Source organism: Labeo rohita, chromosome 5, assembly GCF_022985175.1.
Source record: "Labeo rohita strain BAU-BD-2019 chromosome 5, IGBB_LRoh.1.0, whole genome shotgun sequence".
NCBI lineage: Eukaryota > Metazoa > Chordata > Actinopteri > Cypriniformes > Cyprinidae > Labeo > Labeo rohita.
This window is the reverse complement of record NC_066873.1, coordinates 33,360,168-33,382,871: the sequence shown is the minus strand read 5'-3', so window position 1 is coordinate 33,382,871 and position 22,704 is coordinate 33,360,168. Positions and strand designations below refer to the sequence as shown.

Sequence of the window (22,704 nt, the reverse complement as noted above, 5' to 3'; positions counted from 1 at the left end):
AATACGATTTTAATGTATAGCTATTGCTGAAGGAAGGGTAACAACAGCCAAAGTATGTAAAGGAAGTTTCCTATTAAAACATTTCTGGGGTTGTGGGCGGGGATTCACTCCTATGGACCAGTTTTTCTGTTTAGAGAACTCTGGACCTTTATTAGGGCCTTTCCTTAGGATTCTTTGTTATTCTTCTTCTTATTATTAGGTCCCGAGCCCTGAAAGGGCGAGAGCCCTATTGTTTTTCTTAGGATTTTTTGTTATTCTTCTTCTTCTTATTATTTTTTGTAAAGGTTTTGGGGGGTTTTGGGGCCCTTAATATGCTCAAAAACTCTTGAAAATTGGCACACACCTTGGAATCTGCGGCCATTAGGGCCGGGCAGAGACTGGTACACGGGCGTGGCAAGGGGACTCTACAGCGCCCCCTGGAATTTGGAGGGTCATGTAGCACACATACTTGCACGTACACATATGAAACTCGGTACACATATAGAACTCATCAAGTTGAACAACTTTCGCACTCTATGTCATTAGCTAATCCCAACAGGAAGTTGGTTATTCTGGGTTTTGTCAAAAACGCATGCTCTGGAATTTGATATACTAGTCCTAGGTTTTTTACCCAATTGCTAGCAAACTCGGTCAACCTGATCTCAAGACATTGGGAATGAAAAATTGTGAGGGGATTTTTGATACCTCGAACGGTTTGGCCGTGGCGAGGCGTTGAAATTATGGCGAGAAATGAGAAACAGGAAATGGCTAATAACTACTGCACACATTGTCTGATTTGGATGAAACTTAAGAGGTTTGTTCGTTGTATGATGCCGATCACATAGATGTGACTGTTAGGAGTCAAAGTTATATATATAATAGTTTACAAAAAAAAGAAAATTAAAAAACTATTCAACATCTGATCTCACTCTAACTCTCTCACTCTAACTCTGTGTCGGGGGATGGGCTTAAGTCTGTGTATGTGTGTGTGTAAGTGTGACTGAGGTAGTTGAGTGGCTGCGTGTGTGTGACAGAGAGAGAGGGAGAGAGAGAGCACTTAAAATGCATTATCCTAACTCTTCACAACTTTTTTTACATATAAAAAATAAGTCATTCTTAGGAAATATATTATCATATCATATCATTCTTAGGAAATATATTATCATATATAATCATATTTTCAGAGACTGCAAAAACATTTAAAATGCCACACATGTAAACTAGCAGATGAAGACTGTAATACCAAGGATGAACACAAGATGACCTCATAGGATAAGGAATCTTTTTCAGCTCATTCTCAGTCTGCCAGAACGATCTAAAATAATTTTGCTTTTAACCCTTTCATTGCTGTAACACTTCAATCCAAACTGCCACAGGGTTACTGTTAATGCATGTGCCCGCTGGGCACTGTTTTTGTGATGGCACCAGGGTTGCAGATGCGCTGGCGGCGAGGGCCCGCCCATCGCTGCTTGCAGCTATATTTCTTCGTATTTTTTGTCAAGGTTTTGGGGCCCTTAATATGCTCAAAAACTCTTGAAAATTGGCACACACCTTGGAATCTGCGGCCATTACAGCCGGGCAGAGACTGGTACACAGGCGTGGCAAGGGGACTCTACAGCGCCCCCTGGAATTTAAGAGGTTAATATAGCACACATACTTGCACGTACACATATGAAACTCTGTACACATATAGAACTCATCAAGTTGAACAACTTTCACACTTTATGTCATTAGCTAATCCCAACAGGAAGCTGGTTATTCTGGGTTTTGTCAAAAATGCATGCTCTGGAATTTGATACACTTGTCCTAGGTTTTTTACCCAATTACCACCAAACTCGGTCAACCTGATCTGAAGACATTGGGGATGAAAAATTGTGAGGGGATTTTTGATATCTCAAACGGTTTGGCCGTGGCGAGGCGTTGAAATTATGGCGAGAAATGAGAAACAGGAAATGGCTAATAACTACTGCACACATTGTCTGATTCTGAACTAGTCATTCTGAGTAATAAATGCTTAGTTCCATCGATATAAAATACTGTACTAAAAATAGAAAATTAAAAAAACTATTCTCTAAACTAAACATCTTCTCTCACTCTAACTCTCTCACTCTAACTCTGTGTGTGGGGGAGGGGTGGTTTGTGCCTGAGTGCTTGTGTGTATGTGTGTGCGTGAGACAGAGAGAGAGAGAGAGAGAGAGAGAGAGAGAGAGAGAGTGCATTTACAGTGCATTATGCTAAATCTTCACAACTTTTTACATGTGGAAAAACAAGTCATTGTTAGGAAATATGTTTATCATGTTTTCAGAGACTGCAAAAAGATTTAAAATATCACAGATGTAAACTGGCAGATGAAGACTGTAATACCGAGTACGAACACAAGATGACCTCATAGGATAAAGATTTTTTTTCAGCTCATTCTCAGTCTATCAGAATGATTTAAAAGCGTTTTGCTTTTAACCCTTTCATTGCTGTAACCCTTCAATCCAAACTGCCTCAGGGTTACTGTTAATTCATGTGCCCGCTGGGCACCGTTCTTCTGATGGCACCAGGGTTGTGGATGCGCTGGCGGCGAGGGCCCGCCCATCGCTGCTTGCAGCTATATTTCTGGAATTGCTCTTACACAATGACATTTTTAAGTGATATTCTTGATTTTATCAAATATGTCAATCCTAATTTACGAAATGCAACTTTTGTTTTTCATGAATGTGATATTCAATAAACCTTATTTTACTGTTAGCCAAATATCATATTCATAAGTGTGCATTTTCTAAAGATACAAACTTGAAAAGAAAATATATTTTTTTATCTATTGAGGTCTCTTTATTGAAAATGTAGGGCCCTGGTTTATTATTGTTGCTGTATTATGATGATTCGACAATAATGACACTTGTTACTGCTTTTTTTGAAACACTCAATTAAAAAGTATTTTTTACAGCAATGGCAGATATGGAGCCTCTTAATAGTTCCCAGAAGTTAGCGCCAACTACTATCAGCGCTGATAGACATACTTCAAAAAATCGATGATGTCCTTCATATAGTCAATATTTCCACTTCCTATAACAAAGCAACCCAACAGGACTAGCCAACTCCATGTCTGACTGTTTTGACAGTGTTCTTATGCTCATATGCCTTGCTCTTTTTTTGCACCAGATATACCACTGATCCATGGATGCAAACAATTCCTCCAGAACTTCACAGTTTTTCTCAGCTCTAATCAAGCAGTTTATAATATTCTGCCTTTTTCTTCACCGCCAAAGGTTTTAGGGGTGCTGTGTCTCTAGGAATTTTGTGACTCTTGGAAAACATCCTGTAGGCATAGACTAATGTAATAAAACATTTATCCTATATAGCTTTTATAAAAAAGGTCTTTTTGCTTATTTACAACTCATCTTCAGCAAATGCATGGCCTAAATGTATGTGTAACAGCTCAAGCTGATTTAGTTATACAGTTTCCAAAGGCTTGTGTTTAAAAGTTTTGTACCATACAAATAAATCAACCTAAAAACAGCAATGTTTAATAATTATAACAGTGTATAAAAAAAAAAAAAAGACATTACATATTGACATTATCACTACTGATATGCCCATAAACTACTATACATAAAATGTTTTATCAGGAAAATATGCAAATATATTTGTTTAAAAAAAGAAAAAAAAAAAAATCCCGAAGAACATTCAGCTTCTAAAAGTCCTGGAATTCTTAAACTTTTTCTTTCATTTTAAGTATACTTTTTTTTTTTTTTTACTTATCTGAATCTATAGACACATAAATAAAATCTATTGATTAAATGATTATCTATTAGCCACGAAAGGGTCTTAAAATCCTGTTGTGGACAATGGAGTCAAGAAGTCTGACATTACTTTATAAGAATATATATTAACATACGTTAGACTACTGTTTATTATGGTTTTTCATACCTTTTAGTGGTTGAATTAACACATTTTATTTTTAAATTTAAAGCTTCTGTGTTTTTCTTTTGTTGTAACAGCTGTACAAAGACAAATCACAAAATTTAATCCATGAATGCTGCCAGCAACACTGGTCAGTGTGTAACATGTAGTTATGAATTTATTTAAAGTTGTCTAGAAAGGCAAGCATTGCAGAGGACAAGATGGACAAAAGCTAAACTCTACTTTAGAAAAGGTCACTGCAGGGTGAAATACAAAAAGAAGAAATTAATAAAAAGGAAAAATAGGGCTATACAAAGCTGAATGTCCAGCCTGGAGCTGTTTCCATGCACAGTTAAACCCTCATCCATAGATAAAGGGCTCTTTAGTAAGTAATCCTTTACCCCAACACTTGGCTCATTTCTGGAAACAGTCCCTTAAGGCTCCTGCTGGGGATGGGAGATCTTACAGGGTAACTTAAAACGTACACTTCAACCTGTTTAAAACATTTGCCTACACAAACTCATTTGTGAATGTGAAATGCATACACAGGTCCTACAAAACCACAATTTTCACTTAAAAATATTTTACAGTATGTAAAAAAAAAAAAAAAAAGTAAAACAAAAAACAAAAGAAAGATGTTTGGCTGGTGGACTCAGAATCTGCGGCGTTTGTTGGGGCCAAAGTCAACGGGAGGTCCAGGACGAGGGAAGGGAAGAGGGAGCCCACCTGGATTACCAGCAGACCCCTGCTGAAAAAGAGAAAGACAGAAGCTTACATACTGTACACCAAGCATGTTGAACTCAACGTTGTCAATATGTGTTGAGAATCTGTACCTCACTGGAAGCCAAGCTGGCAGCTCCTGCTGTGGTGGTATTTCCACCCATTGGGTTCCTGTTCATGGCCATTCCCTGACCTTCCACCCCAAGAAAGAAAGGCAATGTTAAAAAAAAACCGGTTTTGAAAATAAGAACATATGAAGAGTTCAGATGCAAAAGCATCTAAATCCATCTGATGCTTTTCTTTAAAATTAGCATTTCTTTCTGGCTACTTTGTATAGGTTTCTATGCAAGCACTGGTACTTCTGATTGGGGCTGAAATTTAGCTGAATTTGGGCTGAGGCTGGAACTGGAGTTTGAAGTAAAAGTATTTGATGGAGGTATGCTATGTGTCAGCAGCATTCACTCAGTATCATTATCATCTCATTTTTGACAGAAATGGCTTTTAGCTGGTTTTGCATCTGAACTCTTCATATTTAGCATTTCATATTAGCGAACCAGAAATGAGACCTACATCTGAAAGGGGTCATCGGATGCCAAGTTCATTTTTACAAGTTGTTTGAACATTAATGTGTGTTGGCAGTGTATGTACAAATCTACCCTATAATGATAAAAATCCATGCAGTTGTTTTTAATTAATGTGTAAAAATAATATCCCCTTTTTCAAATCGAGCCATTCTCAGATGCCTGTTGTTGTGGTGTCACACCCACAGAGGCCGCTCCCACAATAGTTGATTGACATGAGTGTTTTACCTCAGATCAGCTACAACAGTCCACCCTCTTTGTTTCGATGCTGGAGCAGGGATGCAAGTTAGACAAAAATATCTCTGATTGAATGATTGAGGTGTTGTGTTGCTGGATGTAATAATGAACATAGTGGTCATCATTTACTCCAGACATCTGAGCCGCTGAAGATGCAGTAGATTATGTTTGTTTGTGAAGGGAATGCACCTCCCGATCTACATATATCCGTCTATGTTCACACAAATCATTCATGATCCAGCTTCACTTACAGAAGAAAGTGAGTTTAAGGGTTTTTTTTATGAATCTTTATGATCATCTTTCCTAATAATGTGCTAGTTAGCAAGTTCAGCAGCTAAACACAGCTAAAGAAAACAGACTCAAGGGGCAGAGCATTGCTCATCTGCATTTAAAGCAGCCTCGACTAGAATGAGATGATTTTTGCAGAGCTTATTTTGGCAAGGTAAAAAGGGTGTTGTTTTACACAACCATTGAGAATTTTTAATCAAAGTATATTACAGACTTTTCATTAAGACCCTGAAGAATCATATCAACTTGTGGAAAATGGACATCCGATGACCCCTTTAAGCAGGGCATGCTGTGTCATGGTTTTTCTTCAAATGTTAGTTATTGTATTGCACTCACACTTACTGACTTTGCTCACACAAAATATAATGATCCCCCAAAAGAATTATAATTTTATTTACTTTTTGGTATTTTTCCCTCACCTTGTCACATCTGTGGTGTTTCTGGTCAAAAATGACCATCCTACTAAAAAAATGCTGACAAATTTCCCTGTATTCTATGCACCTTATTTTTGAATGAACACAAATGATGCCTTTTTGTCCAATCCAAAACTGAGGTGCATAAGCTCAGATTGAACCTGACAACCAATCAGTTCTTAAAAAGAAATACATAAACTGTGCTAACTTATAAAAAGAATTTGACAAAAAGACAATCTAATATTTGGTGATAATGTATGATAAGACAGATTTACAAGCAGTTTTTAAAAAGCTGATCATTCTTAACCAGGAACACCAAATTTAGTAAAGCATTTTCAGAATTAAAGTTAAGCAGTTTTTGCTATGACACTCATGTTTAAAAAGTAAATAATGCTGTATTTGCGTAAAGGTGTTGTTAATCACAAAATATTTGAGTCTATTTCTTACCTCCCATATGCATCCTCATGTCTGGATCCCTCTGAAAAAGCAAAACACAAGGTCCATGAGTTAAAAATCCTCAGAAATGCAGACAAAAACTGTGGAACTTGGAAACCTCAGACTCACTTTCTCGGAGAAGTTGCCTCCCTGGCCCTGCTGTCTCCTCATCAGGTCCTCTGAGTGGGCACGGAGCTCCTCCTCTCTCCTCCGCCGCTCCTCCTCCTGGCGCAGCTCCATCTGTTTACGTTTCTGCACCTCCTGGCTATGAGCCTCCTCCATTCTCCTCAACTCTTCCTGTCTGCGCAGGAGATCTGGAGCAGAGACAGAGAAACAGACATGACTAACTGCAGTGTGATGTGACTGCTGACTAGGGATGCCTCAAAATTGACTAATCTGTGGTTTGCTTGAGCTAATCATTGAAACAGGCTTATTTAGGTTCACTGGAGTACAATGGGACAAACTGAGCACAAAAAGGGTTTTAATATGGAAAATGCATTAACAGCTAACAGCAGAGTTTTAACTAGAAACTGACATCGGAGACAAAAGACAGTTGTGTAGCGCGAGAAGAACAGCAATTAAGTTGTGTAGTTCAGGGTCGGAAATTAAATCAGAGTATGTGAGCGGAGTGGAGCGACAACAATTTCCCCTCCGCGCTCCGTGCATTTTATAACCGCTCCGCTCCAGCTCCGCTCCGGGTTCACTGTTTCCCGCTCCACTCCTCGCTCACTGATACCAGAAACACCGCTCCGCCTTCGCTCCGTGTCTAAACTATATCAGTATGTTTGAAATACCACAGTTCTGTCCATAACGTACATTAAAAGAAGAAAATAACAGAAATAAAACGAAAGTATAGTTTTAAAGAGGCTTATTGGAACTAGTGCACAAACTTTTTTTCCTCATGCCATGCTAACATTGTTGTCAGTCAGCATTAAAAGGTATAATTGCTGCTTTTTGCAGTGCAAATGTTTGGTGATAAAATAATAATAATAATAATAATAATAATAATAATAATAACAACAATACGTTTCGTCAGTTATTTTATGTACAGATCGCTGCGTTTCTTACAGATTTCTTCTCATTCGAAATCGGATATACAGATGAAGTACCACAGTAAGTTTACATTTGTTTAAATGCATTATTGAGAGAGGGATTGTGTGTGAATAAGTGTACTTGTTTAAACCACGCTTTCACTTGAAAATATTCAGTATTTTGAAAGAACAAACTAGTTAATTGAAAACTATAATTTTCTGCTCATGTCCATTGCCGTCATCCTAGTTTTCACATTCTTTCTAATTTGAGTGATCCATCTCTATCAAGCTAGCTAAATAGGCTATGTATAACACGTGAATTCTTGCTATATATGCAGTTATATTATGGGTCGCTGTCATGAATTGTACTCGTGATGGAGCGGTAGTGGAGCGTTCTTGGAGTGAGTAAAAACCACAACGCTCCGACTTTTAAAATTTCCACTCCTCACTCCGATAAAAATCACACCGCTCCACTCCGCGCTCCGCTCCCACTCCGCTCACATACTCTGAATTAAATTAACGCCACCAATATGAACAGAAACGCCCCATATATTCAAGAAAAAGGGGTTAAAAATGCCCCAAAAGTGTCAATTTGCAGGATTACATTTAGATTTGCTCATACTGCATCAGATTGCTTTTACGTGCTGTTTTGTGCAGCGTTAAGCCTTATAACCAATTAAACGGGTTTCCATTGAATTTGGAATGCACTAGCCAAATCAGAGGCGCTTAGATTAGTCAGTGCTGAAAATGAGTCGGAGCTGTGATGGGTGCGCACACTTGCAAATTCCCTCATCATAACACAGTGCAGATACACTGCCAGTCAAAAGTTTTTGAACAGTAAGATTTTTAAAGAAGTCTCTTCTGCTCACCAAGCCTGCATTTGATCCAAAGTACAGTAAAAACAGTACAGTTTTGAAATATTTTTACTACTTAAAATAACTGCTTTCTTTTTAAACATTTTAAAATGTAATTAATTCCTGTGATCAAAGCTAAATTTTCAGCATCATTACTCCAGTCTTCAGTGTCACATGATCCTTCAGAAATCATTCAAATATACTGATTTGCTGTTCAAAAAACATTTTTATTATCATCAATATTTAAAATAGTTGAGTACATTTTTTTCAGAATTCTTTCATGAATAGAAAGATCCAAAGATCGCCATTCATCTGAAACAAAAAGCTTTTGTAACATTATACACTATACCAATCAAAAGCTTGGAGTCAGTATTTTTTTTAAATTGATCAAAAGTGATGATAAAGATATTTATAATGTTACAAAAGATTTCTATTTTAGATAAATGCTGTTCTTCCTGAAAAAAACTGAAAAACTTATACTCAGGTGTTTTCAACATAATAATAATAATCATAATAATAATAATAATAATAATAAATGTTTTTTGAGCAGCAAAACAGAATATTAGAATGATTTCTGAAGGATCATTCTGGAGTAATAAAAATGCTAAAAAATTCAGCTTTGAAATCACAGGAATAAATAATTTAAAATATATTCTAATACAAAACAGTTATTTTAAAGTAACATTTTAAAAATTTTAAACTAAAAAAAAAAAAAAAAAAGTAAAAACTTCTAAATTTTATTCTTTTTTTGCTGTACTTTGGATCAAATAAATGCAGGCTTAGTGAGCAGAAGAGACTTCTTTAAAAACATTAAAAATCTTACAGTTCAAAAATGGTAATGTATACTATAAATAAAATTCTAATTCCATAGCTTCAGTGAATGGGAGTTTTTGCATAATGTGGGCTAGACTAGTTTGTCTATGAAGCCAAAACATGACATGCCCAAAAAAACAAAAACGTTTTATGTTGTTTTCTCTATATCAATATTAATAATCATTATTATTATATAAAGAGCAATAATTTACTATAATGCTTTCTGTCATAATATTGCAGCCCTAAGAGCTGTGGTTTTCCACATGTATAACAGAGAACCATGAACATGCAAATGTGTTAAATAGAGATGCACGATATTGGATTTTTGCCGATATCCGATATGCCGATATTTTTTCATCTCATTTTGGCCGATACCGATACCGATATATATCATTTTATTTGGAAAGTTAGTTTTTAACAATAACTTATTCGTTAGGATTAAATAAATAGTAATGAGTGGTTTACATTCAATCCCTTCTTTTTCATCAGTAGACTAGCATTATTTATGATCTGAATTTTGTAAATTAAGTTCACTTTTGCTATGTTATAAGCCGAACTTCGGATGCTTTCACTTTCGAATTCGCAATCTGAATACAACATTTCAAAACGAAAACAGAAAAGTAGAACTAAACTGGGTGACTGTGAGGGTGCTTTGCGGGACATGAACAGGACATAATTCATTGCTACAATTTCTTAATTCGTTCCTATGATTTATTAATTTATTAATTTGTAAAATGAGGGAACGAATTAATATGTAGTATTAATGAATTGTTAATTTATTCCCACGAAATATTTTATTTCCCACCCGCAATTTATCACAGTAAGAGATACGAAAACATGGATTAAAAGTGAATGACAAGAAAATAAACCTAAGAAATTAAAGGGTGAGACGGTGAGGATTTGGGAAAATAAAAATATTAAGTTATGTGGCAATTCGTGACCAACTGGCAAAACAGTACACTTTTTTTGCACAAGAATACCAACATGTTTACCTTCTCTGGTTTAACAAGCGGTCTTTTACCCTACTCGAAAACCAAATCCTCCGTCCGCCATCGTTTCCAGAATAGTCGCGTCCTTTTTGCCGTCACCACCTGGCTCGTGCTGACACTACAAATACAAACCAGGCTCTACACCCGAAGCGCTCACAACGAAAACTACTCTTTGCGTGATCAGTGAAATCCTGAATATGCCACGGCTTTGTAACTCTGTAACCCGCGCTGTATGGAGCAGTGCGACCACGTCAAATTTTAACTTGCACATTTAAAAAAAAAAAAAAAAAAAAATGTGACAGTTTTGATCATTCTAGAGCCCTGCAATACAAAGGCATTCAACATGGAAAGAAAGTAATAGAAATGTAGTCACTAAGTCATGTTTAATTATAATTTCTAATTATTTTATACGGTGCACTGCGCTCTGACAGGGCTGCGGGACACGAACATAATTATTTCCTACAACTTGTTAATTCGTTCCTACGTTTTATTAATTTATTAATTTGTAAAATAAGGGAACGAATTAAAAAGTCGTATTAACGAATTCTTAATTTATTGCCACGAAATCTTTTATTTCCCACACGCAGTTTACCCGCATAAATGATCCGACAACATGGATTAAAAGTAAATGACAAGAAAACAAACCTGCGAAATTAAAGGGTGAGACGGTGATGATTTGTGAAAAGAAACTATAAATATTATTAAGTTTGTGGCAATTCGTGACCAACCGGGAAAACAGGACACACAGCCGCTTATGGCTTTAAATGTATTGGCTCGAACTGCATGAATCCAAAAGTATGGTCGCTACTAACATTTGCCTGCTAACCAATTATTTAACTTATAAAGAATGCTTTGTACCTCACTTGTGTCATATTCACGAAAAATGTTTCATATGAGCAACAGTGTGTTTTGCCGTTGGAACAACGGCGCGCTTTCTCCTATAGCCGCTGCTGCCACTGCACGTGCTATTGCTATGCATCATTCTGTATGTGTATTCTCAGTTTAAATGCAGCGATACAAAACAGTGAATCTACTCCTCATTCAGTCAAAACTTTGCTTCAAGAATGAGCCACACTGCTGACGTGATCTAATCCCTAGCACACCCTTAGCACATGTGAGTTAACATATTCATCTTATCGGCAAAACATATCGGCATAATTTTTCATATCGGGCCGATGCCGATATTTACATTTGAAGTCATTATCGGGCGATTCCGATATCAGTCCGATAATATCGTGCATCCCTAGTGTTAAATGACTTGACTTGGAATTCCCAGGGGGTAAATATTTTAACACAGAGGGGTTCAAAAGCCATTTCTGCCTTTAAAGGTGATTAAGATGAAAAAAAATTGGGGTACATTTAAGCGTTAACAATCATAAAAAAAAAAAAAAAAAAAAAAAAAAAAAAGTCCACCTGTGTGTACTCACCTTGTCGCATCAACATGACTTGGTGCTCATGTCGTGCAGCTTCCATTTCAGTCTCCAGCTTCTCTTGGGCCTCTTTGATGTTTCGATCAACCTGTTCGAACTGCTGCTTTTCCATTTCCATTAAGGCCTTCCAGCGCATAGCATACTCATATTCAAATGAGCCTGGCTGAGCAAACCGGGGTGGCTGCTCACGCTCTCTAATGGACAGACAGAGAAAGACATGTCAGTTTATGTATGTGGTGAGTAGCCATGTAATATATACATCCTACATTTAGAAAAAAATATATTCACTACACAACATTCCATTACTTTTCATGAGTTGGTAAATTTCCATAACTTCTCCAGGTCTGAAAAACACTATTTTCAATATTACCATACTTTTATGAAACCCGGATAACCATTTGGTTGCACATTATGGTTTTATACACAATGCATATGAAAACATGAACTCACTTGTGATATATTGCATTTTTATTAATAAGCCTCTCAGGAAGTCCCTCATCCTCATCAAGCTGCTCCATCGGCTCAACGGTAACAGGCCTTGGGAAACTGAGTTAGGGAAAGAAAGTTAAAATTAAGCAAACCAACAACCATTTACACACAATTACTGATGAGAGCAGCATATACTTAGACTCACGCAGTGAGAAGAAAAGCTCCATCTCCACAACGGTCCAGAGCTTTCCTAGCAGAGGGTTTGTTAGCAAACTCCACAATGCCTTTACCAGTTGGCCTGCCACGATCATCGACAATAACAATGGCCCGTTCAATTGGACCAAACATGGAGAAAGCCTCTTCCAGGAGCTCATTGGACACAAACTGAGGCAGGTTCTTGACTGTCAGCGCAGCGCCGTGAGTGGCAAAGCGCACACGGATCTGGCGACCTCGGAACACGGCATCATCCAGTTCTGCTTTTGCTATGTCCGCAAGAGTCTTTGTTTCCTAATGAGAAGAGCAATCAAGTCAGGGTTAATGTTGCATTGGTCTGAAATGAAGAGATTCTTAAAGGAGAAGTTCACTTCCAGAACAAACATTTACAGATAATTTACTCACCCCCTTGTCATCCAAGATGTTCATGTCTTTTTTTCTTCAGTCAATAAGAAATTGTTTCTCTTGAGGAAAACATTCCAGGATTTCTCTCCATATAGTGGACTTCAGTGGTGCTCCCAAGTTTGAACTTCCAAAATGCAGTTTAAATGCAGCTTCAAAGGGCTCTAAGTGATCCCAGCCAAGGGAGAAGGGTCTTACGTAGCGAAACGATCTGTCATTTTCTAAACAAATTGACAACTTGTATACTTTTTAACCTCATATGCTCGTCTTGTCTCTGCAATGCGCATGCATAGTCTGTGTAATCCAGGTCAATACAGTTAGGGTATGTCGAAAAACTCCTGTCTCGTTTTCATCTTCAACGTCAAAAATGTCCTACATCGCTGTTTTACAATTTTTTTGTAAAGGGCGTTTGATCTTCTTTGCATGTTCACTTTGTAAACACTGGGTTGGTACTTCTGCAGTGATGCAGGATGATTTTGATGTTAGGGAAGAAAACTTGTTTTTCGACATACCCTAACTGTCTTGACCAAATTGAACAGGGAAAAAAAAAAAGTTCACGCAAACTTAGTACGTAAAGTATATAAATTGTCAATTTGTTTAAAAAAATGACAGATCGTTTAGCTAGATAAGACCGTTCTTTCTCAGCTGGGATTGTTTAGAGTCATTTGAAGCTGCATTTAAACTGCATTTTGGAAGTTCAAACTTGGGGGCACCATTGCAGTCCATTATATTGAGATAATTCCTGGATTTTTTTCCTCAAGAAACAATTTCTCATCAACTGAAGAGAGAAAGACAGGAACATCTTGGATGACATGGTGGTGGGGGGTACATCATCTGTAAATTTTTGTTCTGGAAGTGAACTTCTTTAAATCAAGATACATTTTCTGGAGAAGCAAAACAATGGGTCTTATTTTATGAAAGATTGATAAAAATGAAGTACGTTTATAATTCAAACAAGAACAAAAGTGACCATGGACCACAAAACCATATATAAGTGACCTGAAAGCTGAGTAAATAAGCTTTCCATTGATCTATGTTTTGTTAAGATAACACAATATTTGGCCAATTTGAAAATCTGGAACCTTAGGGTGCAAAACTAAATATTGAGAAAAATCGCATTTAAAGTTGTCCAAATTAAGTTCTTAGCAATGCATATTACTAATCAAAAATTTAGTTCTGATATATTTATGGTAGGAAATGTACAAAATATCTTCACTGAACATGATCTTTACTTAATATCCTAATGATTTTTGATCCATACAATGTATTTTTGGCTATTGCTACAAATATACCCGTGCTACTTAAGACTGGTTTTGTGGTCCAGAGTCACAAATATCTGCCAACAGGCTGGATTCAAAGGGGAAACTAGTTTTCATATTTTCATTCAGTTTTTTACAAAAGATTTCTTATATTCAGTTAAGACAATGTATCTTGTTTTAAGGATGTTTTGACATTTATGCTGAAAAATAAAGTAAAAATACTAAGGAAGACTTTTTTTGCAGTGCATGCAACATTTAATGCTTTATCAATTAAAGATTTTCTGCTTCAATTTAATACCTCTTTAAGCCTTAATTGTGGAAAACAAATTTAGGCTTTTTAAAACCCTGATATAAATAAGATCAACTAAAACTTTAATTTAGCAAAAAACAAAACAAAACAATGCAGCTTTGGTTAAGAACAGACTTTGCCAGGTCAGTCAACCACAGTCACTCTCTGCTTCATTTCAAAATGAAGCCTGATCAAACTCACCAGCCTGATGAAGCCAAAGCCTCTTTCCTTGTTGATGAAGATCTCGGAAGGTTTTCCATACTTGGAGAAGAGCTTCTCCACATCCTCCTCTGTGGTTCCAGTGGGCAGGTTCCCCACAAACAGCCTGCTCCTCTGCGTGTAGGTCTTCTCACCTGGCTTCCTGAAGTTCTGCAGGTCTATAGTGAAAGCAGCATCTGCAAGAGAGAAGGTTCAGTCAGTGACTTGAGCAGAATATAAAGATTTGTGGCATAAATGATTTTCAGCCCATAACTGCTGCTTACTGGGGCTACTCTGCTCCCCAGCGTCAGTGTGTTGTCCATTGCTGTCAGCTCCTGAAGGCTTCCTCTGCTGGTCCTGTTGGGGGTTGGGCTGCTGTCGGGGTGGGCCGTGATTCTGCTGCTCTGAACGGGGTCCTCTGTTTCCTTGCATCTATTAAGGCGAATGAACATCATTACAAACTTGATTCTGCTGATTTTTAAAACCTGAGGTTAAGGCTCATTTAAAAGTGTAAACGAAACCAGGGCAGACTTTGTTCTGGATGCTCTAAGAGGATTCACTGACATTACAGCATCCTTTAATTGCACATTTGGTGAAATGCTTAATGCAAAATCTACATTGGTCATACACATGAACAAGAGACATTGAAAATCAACAAACTGTGAATCTGATTACATTATACAATAAAATAGGATAACAGATCTTAAAAATATAGGTTTTTATCATTGGGTATGTTCTTTGAAATATACATTAAAGAAAAATAAGATGCATATTTAACGTCCAATGCATTAGAGTTCATTAAGAACGTGATTTATTTATTGGTGGGTGCAATTTGGTGTCTTTGTTTTCAACGATTGCTTGATTCTTCGTTATGTACGCTAACGTATGTTTTATTCACGGTTAAGATTTCAAGCTTGAATTACTATTATTAGTGATTATAGCTTAGTGCATGCATTTTTACATTATTAACTATATGATTTCTCCATTAATGAGCGTGTATGGGTTTGCAAAGCCTAGCTGAGCCAGACCGATACACTCAACACGGCAAATAGCCCGGACTCGTCTCCAGCTCATATGCACTAACACATTCATTTATAAATGAAAGCATGCATTATAAGAATAGAATATAAAAGAAATACGAACGTCTAAATACCTTTTATACGAGTGTTTAATCCGCTTCAGTAACACACGCAGCGTTGATCACAAAGAGGAGAGGGGCTGAACGACGTACAGCTCAACCTGCTTCCTGATCTAACTGCTCATTGGCTGGCGCAGGGTTTTCCGGCGTACGCTCTGACGCTTTCGATTGGTCAATTCCACGTCAATAAAATGACGTTTACGTGTTCCAAAGGTTTCATTGGATGCCGTCGTTTTTAAACCCAGCTACATAGGCCAAATTGGTTGTTTTAAGTAGGAAATGACGAAAAAACAAGTTTGTGAGCGGCGTGGAATGAGAAATGCTAAAAAAAATAATAAAAAAAAATTGGGAGCTGCTGGCGCCGACAAGTGTTGAACAAAGGAAGCGCAATTAACAAAACCAGTGTCGATTTTAATTAAAATAACCAGTTTACACTTTTTATCTGGTCATGCTCAGTCACCTAAACTTTTTTTAAATTATATTTTTATTATTTACTTAATGCCAAGAACTTTATAAGTGTAGAAACGAGTAACTGAGGTAAGGGATTGAGAGTTATTTTAGATGAATATGTCATGTTTATTTTTATATTTGTTAACCTTTGACTTTTATATGTCATATACATTAATGAAATTTTATCTAATAGGACAGAAAGTGAGACAAACCAACCAATACCATAAATCATCACGAAACGAGTAGTGAACAAAGAAGCGCGAAGAAGGAAGAAAATGACCTAATATGATCTCCATTTCTATCAAATAATATCTAATATACTAATACATATACAATGGGAGAATTAAAATGTAATGCTTATCAGAAATTACCCTTAAAATAAATGTTCCTGATTAAATTACACCTGTTTCTAAAACTAAAGGGTACAATGTGTAGTGCCACCAAAAAAAATTTAATAAGTAAATAAAATAAACTTTTTAAAAATAAATTCCATTCTGAGATGACCGCTTGGAAAGTTTGTATATGAGACACAGAGTGTAGTCAAATAGATAAGCATGTTCAGAATGTATTAAAAATAAACCTAGAAAAATAAATTACTGTCACAAAAAAATAACTGTAACAACGGCCATATCCGATCACAGATCCGTTCTCCACATTCCTCCAAGGCATGTGAGTGAACAAGTGTGACAAGAAAAAACAAGCCATGTCTGCTTCTGCTTTGAATCCAAATTTTAAAAATAGACCATTATTATAACTTTTATTTACCAAAACATCTTACAGAAAACATGACCAATGAAAACCAATACAGCAGTACTATTACCACAGTGTAGTCAGCTAAGAAAATCCCTCAGTCCCACAAACCATCAATTATTTAATCTGTTTTGTCAGTTTATTTCCTTTATTCTCTGATAAATGTGATAAATCGAACGAGGCCAGTTTGGAAGTCTGTTAATCCTTTCTGAGTTTGACTCTCTTTGCTCCTTCCTTATAATCCTCCAAGGTGAGTTTGTAGCCCCAGTGCTGCAGAGTCTGTCTGACCACCGGGGAAACAGTGGGGTTGTCATAAGCACAACCGGACCGGACCACTTTTGTGATGAGATTATTCCGCCACCGACCTTTGACCCCTGCACATTTGGCCCAGCGACTGATCTGGCGTGAATCGTCCGCTGTTCTCCTGCCCTGGTAAAACCTGGTGAAAAGAAAGAAGATGAGTTTGTGAATGAGTCAGTCTTAAGTGTCACATGATCCTTCAGAAATCATTCTGATTTGTTGATTTTTTGCTTAAGAAACATTTCTTGTGATCAATATTGAAAGCATTTTTTTTAAACAACAATGTAATTTTGTGCAACTTTCCACTCACTTCAGTTTCAATTTAATGCGTCCTTGCTGAATAAAATATTTTTTTTTTTAAACGCAAACTGAAAGGAGTTGCAGCAGCACTTGCCTGCAGTACCACTGGAACCAGCCATATGGATCCTGGGGCACAATCCACCCACTACTTTCCCACATCTCTAGACTGCCTCCACATTTTACATTATAGGTGTTCACGTTTTCCCTGTACGTGGATGAAGCCACCTGAAACAAAGGCAAATCATTTAAAAAACCAAACAATGAAAACAGAAAAAAACTCTCAGTGGTATAAAACCTGCTAATAATAGTAAAGTTTCAATTATTTCTCAAATACATGCATATAACCGCAGCTCCAAGTTGGAGCTGAATTCAGCTCTGAATGATTGCTGGCTTGTGGCAATGTAACTGTTATCAATGATTCATTCATTTTTATCAAGTGCAAGTAAGGTCTTCTGGCTTCATAAAATTTCATGGTTTTCCCTTTTGCATGAGGGTCTCGTCACATGCTCATAGCCCTGAGCATCAAACTAAAGGGATAAAACCACTCAAATGACCAGTTAATCTGCTGACATAAAATACTGCATAAAACAACATGAGGCATATATAAAAATAAAAATAACAGTAGATCTGTAAAAATGATATTACTGATGGTAATAAAAAGAAGTACTAATACACAACAGTCGATCAATTGAGGTCTGTACTGTGATCTACAATCAAATGACCAGTTAATCTGCTGACATAAAATACTGCATAAAACAACATGAGGCATATATAAAAATAAAAATAACAGTAGATCTGTAAAAATGATATTATTGATGGTAATAAAAAGAAGTACTAATACACAACAGTCTATCAACTGAGGTCTGCACTGTGATCTACAATTAAAGTGGAATGAGTCAGTGGAATAAATCATACACACAAAGGGAGTCCATTCAGCTCTTTTATCTCTTATAGACAGTCAAAATGAAAATGTTTAACTTTGATGAAAGCATTTACTATTAAAATGTAATGATAATGATTAATACCTGTTTAGAGATGTTTAGTCCATCCAACCAGTCTTTAGGAAGCTCCTGCCAAACATCTTTGTAATGTTGCTCTGTTTAAAAAAAAAACACACACACACACACTTTTGTGAATACTAAGACTTACAGTTGAGTGCATAACAATTGTTAAACATCTGAGTGCATAATTAGCCTTTCTGACTGCCAAAGATGCAGAAATGTTTAAAAAAAAAAAATAAAATAAAGTAATAATAATAATAATACTAACAATAATTGTAGGTGCCAAATGTAATTTTTAACCACTAGGTGGCGGTGTGGGACGTTGGGAGGGGAGTTGGTGTAGGTCATATGACATTTAAACCTCATGATTGTTTGTGTCAGTGAACAGGTGGCGGGAATACATGGTTCTTACTGTCGTCGAACCATGAATCTATGTGTTTTTATTGTAAACCGCCTTTTTTAATTAAATGAGCAAAGTAAGAGACGTATTCGGTGTGGATAACTAACGAGTAAATAACATTTCATCACCTGTTCCTGGGAGAATAAGAAGCCACAACTATAATAATAATAAAAAATCACATGTACTTGTTAAGACTTTTTAAGTGGTAAGTACACTAAACAACAGTTCTGACCCATAAAAAGTACTATTTTCTATTTTCTTTTAACTTGTTCAAGTGAAAACAGATTTCCTTAAATTGGTCAAAATCTACTACAGTTATGCACTGTTTTCCTTCCTGTAAGAGTGGGTGTGGCCATTTGTAAATTTCATGGGTCAGGCTTCCGGTCTCATCCGCTTCCAGCTATTTTAAGCTGTACAAAACAGCTCGTTTTGATGCTTGATATTGCAAATAGGTGTGATTTACTATGTTATTTTATTGTATTTTCTTCATTATGAACACACTGGTTTGTAGTGCAAACAGTTTTACCATTTACTGCATGTTGCTATTCTTCTCGTTATTTCCCTTATAATGAACCTGAAGTCTCACCCATAGGCTTACTTCCACTATGAAGAAAAAGGTGGATACATTTCCATAAGTATTTACCACCAGGCAATTTTGTATTTAGTATATGCGCCTTCGGAAGCAATTACAGTCAGGTCTCTATCAGCTTTGTATATTTTCCAACTATCCCAACTCATCAGAGCAAAACTGCTCAAACTAAGTCAGGTTGCAGAAAGATATTTAGTGGACAGTTGTTTTGTGGATCATTTGCTCATCAAGTGATCATCTGCAGTGAATGAGTCCAAACGGCTGATAAAAGCATCACAATAATTCACAAATAATCAACATCCCATCCCAACAGACTCCAGTCCGTCAATTAACATCTTGTGAAGTGAAAAAAGAAACAAACTTGTTTGTAAGAAACAAATCCATCATTAAGGTGTTTTAGCTTTAAACCATCACACATGATCCAGTGAAAAAGTCCCCTGGTGTCCTCTCACATCAAAATCATCAACATATTTATTTAAAACTAGTTTTGTAATGTTTTCGCTTGAAAACTCTGCTTGATCGGTGCATATTTCTCACTTGATTTAACTTGATGAGACGACTTTTTCACTGGAGAAAGCAATATTATAAATGGAGGACTCTATATTAGCTGGAAGCAATGGTCTGAAGTTAAATATTGGTATATTGTGTGTTTTTCATCAGCTGTTTGGACTCTCATTTTGATGGCACCCATTCACCGAAGAGAATTCAGTGGTGAACAAGTGATGCTAAATCTCTCCAAATCCGTTTTAATGAAGAAGCAACAGTTATTGGCTTACAACAAGCATGGAATTTAGTCTGATTACCAAAACCTCAAATTTAGTCTCATCAGACCATAGTTTCTCACATGCCTTCTGGTAAATTGTAGATGTCATACATCATTTTAACAGTGGCTTCTCTTTGCCATTCTGACACAAAATTGACTGGTGAAGCGCCCAGACAGCATTTGTTTGTTGCAGCCAATTTCAGATATTAGAGCGTGTAATCTCCAGAGTTGTTTCCTCTCACCAGTTATGTCACAATACTGACTCACCAAGAGATCTCAATTAACTATTTATGTGACTTTGAAAAGCAACTGGCTGTAACAGTGGTTACTGAACTTTCAAATTGAAGGTGGTAAATAAGAAAGAAAGAAAGAAAGAAATTACAAAAAAGAAGAAGAAGGGATAATTATATTTTATAGACACTGCACATGTTTTGAAATTCAACAACAACAACAAAAAATCAACCAATTTTTAATAATTATTTAACAAAGCATGTAAAATCTCTGTTATGCAATATTTGTAGCTAACAAGACCTCATCACTGTGAGACATACTTGTGATACTGGAGTAGATGGGCCTGAAATAGGTACCCCCAAAACTGCCTGCCTGTAAAACCTCTTTAGGAGTCATGTTAGGTGTGAACTCTGGATGGTCTGCAACAACAGAAAAACAAAAAAATAGTCAACGAATAAATGAAGGAATAAATTACAAGCCTATACCACAACATTTTCTTAACTTCACCTTTAAACACAAGTTGTCCTTTATCATTCTTCTTTATTTCAGAGGTATTTTTGCAACCATCTGAATTGTTTTTCTTATCATCCTCAGACCGGTCTGTTGAGTGGGCAGATTTATTTTTTTTCCCTTTGTCCTTGTCTTTGCTAGAATGCTTTACTTTGGTTTTTGTAGAGTCAGCTTTACCACCGACAGCTGAGGATCAGAGAAAAACACATTACAAAAACACAATCTCTAAATAATGTTGCTAACCTAAAAGGGCTTCATCTCTGAAATGTAAATATAAAATATGTAAAGGCTGCGATAAAAGAGCTAGAAGTCACGTGATTGGTGCAAACACCTCTACTGTGCTGAATGGCTCATTATCCTGTCAATGCAATAATGCCTACCCCTATTATGTGCTCCTAGTTATTATAATTGGCTGATTACGCTGTCCATACAATAATACATACCTCTCATGCATGCTAACGGTGGGCAAATCAAATCAGTTTCAGTGGATGAACTAATTGCAATGTGAACAAATCAACTAGTCAGATCACTTTCGACCACATCCAAATCCATCTAAATTTACTTGAGATGGCTTGAAATGTCCACAGCCCTTCAAACGACAAGCCAAATGAACAAAGTTTAAATTACATGAAGATATGTGAGTGAACGTGGGGAATTCAGCATCAGTACAATTCCAGCTGCACGTGCAGCCATTATGACACTTGAGCTGTTACTGACCCAGACCCTACCCCAGATAGCACATGTACGTCTGCAAGATGTCTGTTAAAGATCACTTGATATGGAAAACATCTGCGGTGTACAAACATCTGGCAGACATCAACAGATATTCTAAAACATAAACATCTTAAAGACATCTAATAGACATCTACTTGACATCTGATAGAAAATGTCCTGTAGACATCTTGCAGATGAGCAAACACTCTTCCTGATGTCAATGCAGATGTCAAATAGACGTCTCCGAGATGTATGTGTGCTATCAGGGACTAATTACAAAAGTTAAACAACATGTAGTAGTAACAGAAAAAAAAAGTACAATAAATATTAGATACTTTATTTTTATTGTAGTTAATAAAAACGTAAACAGCATTACATAATGCGCCTTATATTTTGTTTTAATAAACAGTGTGCTAGCACAATATACAGTATATAGTATAGTATAGTATAGGATATTCGTTGATAATATGAAGCAAATGTGAAAAAGTTTTTAAAACGCAGTTCATAAACGTAGTTTAAGTTCACCAGAGCTGATGCCACAAGAGATACATAGATAGATAGATACATAGATAGATAGATAGATAGATAGATAGATACCGTCTGTTTTGTGCACTGCGCCGCTCGTTCCCTCGTTTTTGTCTTTTATTTTCTGTCTCTTTTTCCCAGGCGCCTTTAAATCAACCGGACCTGCTTTTCTTTTCATCTTCTTACTGTCTCTTTCATTCTCCTCTCTCATGTTTGAATGACTTTTGTAACTGAAGCAAATTGGTTTAATGAGAAATAGGTTATAGATACAAGGACACTTTGCTTAGAAAACGAGTAAAGAGTTAACTAATAAACTACATAATCCTACTACATAAACTGTTGCTCCTTGACAACCGCCGATTCCGCGTTTATGCAACACGGTGTAGTGCGCATGCGCGCAGAGCACAGGCTTTCCTGGCTGATCTTTACCGAATCAAACCAACGTAATTCATATGAAAAGCGACTCAGTGCAGGTGTTTCTTAATTCATTTGAATATACTGAATCTTAAGTTATTAGTGAGAAGGAGTAAGCACTTGTTTTCACAACGTGACCTTAGCCAAGTCAATCCCAACAGTTTGTAA

At 36.6% G+C, this 22,704-nt stretch overlaps 2 protein-coding genes across 3 annotated transcripts; both read right to left on the bottom strand.

Moving 5' to 3' along the window:
• Window positions 1-4,030: 4,030 nt before the first annotated feature.
• On the bottom strand, window positions 4,031-15,716 carry nono (non-POU domain containing, octamer-binding). Of its 2 annotated transcripts, none has more exons than XM_051110728.1 (10): window positions 15,605-15,716; window positions 14,736-14,883; window positions 14,455-14,648; window positions 12,296-12,597; window positions 12,112-12,207; window positions 11,659-11,855; window positions 6,674-6,858; window positions 6,557-6,587; window positions 4,704-4,783; window positions 4,031-4,618 (listed from the first exon to the last, which is right to left on the bottom strand). In XM_051110728.1, the coding sequence occupies exons 2-10, from the start codon at window positions 14,881-14,883 to the stop codon at window positions 4,523-4,525; spliced, it is 1,329 nt and encodes a 442-aa protein (XP_050966685.1). In that variant the 5' UTR covers window positions 15,605-15,716; the 3' UTR covers window positions 4,031-4,522. The 2 variants fall into 2 exon arrangements, with proteins under 2 accessions (XP_050966685.1, XP_050966686.1); XM_051110729.1 differs by having other exon boundaries at window positions 4,031-4,615.
• A 1,066-nt stretch (window positions 15,717-16,782) lies between these two features.
• Window positions 16,783-22,499, bottom strand: zgc:113208 (uncharacterized protein LOC550591 homolog). Its single transcript, XM_051108859.1, has 6 exons — window positions 22,195-22,499; window positions 20,881-21,069; window positions 20,694-20,792; window positions 18,415-18,485; window positions 17,484-17,614; window positions 16,783-17,228 (listed from the first exon to the last, which is right to left on the bottom strand). Exons 1-6 carry the CDS (start codon window positions 22,331-22,333, stop codon window positions 16,988-16,990), a joined length of 870 nt encoding a protein of 289 aa, XP_050964816.1. The 5' UTR covers window positions 22,334-22,499; the 3' UTR covers window positions 16,783-16,987.
• Between the last annotated feature and the right edge of the window lie 205 nt (window positions 22,500-22,704).

Coding starts and splice junctions, on each gene's coding strand:
- nono (XM_051110728.1), bottom strand. CDS start 14,883: ATGCAAGGAAACAGAGGACCCCGTTCAGAGCAGCAGAATCACGGCCCA. Junction 6,588..6,673: donor GAGGCAACTTCTCCGAGAAA/GTGAGTCTGAGG, acceptor TTGCTTTTTCAG/AGGGATCCAGACATGAGGAT. Junction 4,784..6,556: donor CATGAGGATGCATATGGGAG/GTAAGAAATAGA, acceptor TTGGGGTGGAAG/GTCAGGGAATGGCCATGAAC.
- zgc:113208 (XM_051108859.1), bottom strand. CDS start 22,333: ATGAGAGAGGAGAATGAAAGAGACAGTAAGAAGATGAAAAGAAAAGCA. Junction 18,486..20,693: donor CATCTACTCCAGTATCACAA/GTATGTCTCACA, acceptor TTTTTTAAACAG/AGCAACATTACAAAGATGTT. Junction 17,615..18,414: donor GACTAAACATCTCTAAACAG/GTATTAATCATT, acceptor CCTTTGTTTCAG/GTGGCTTCATCCACGTACAG.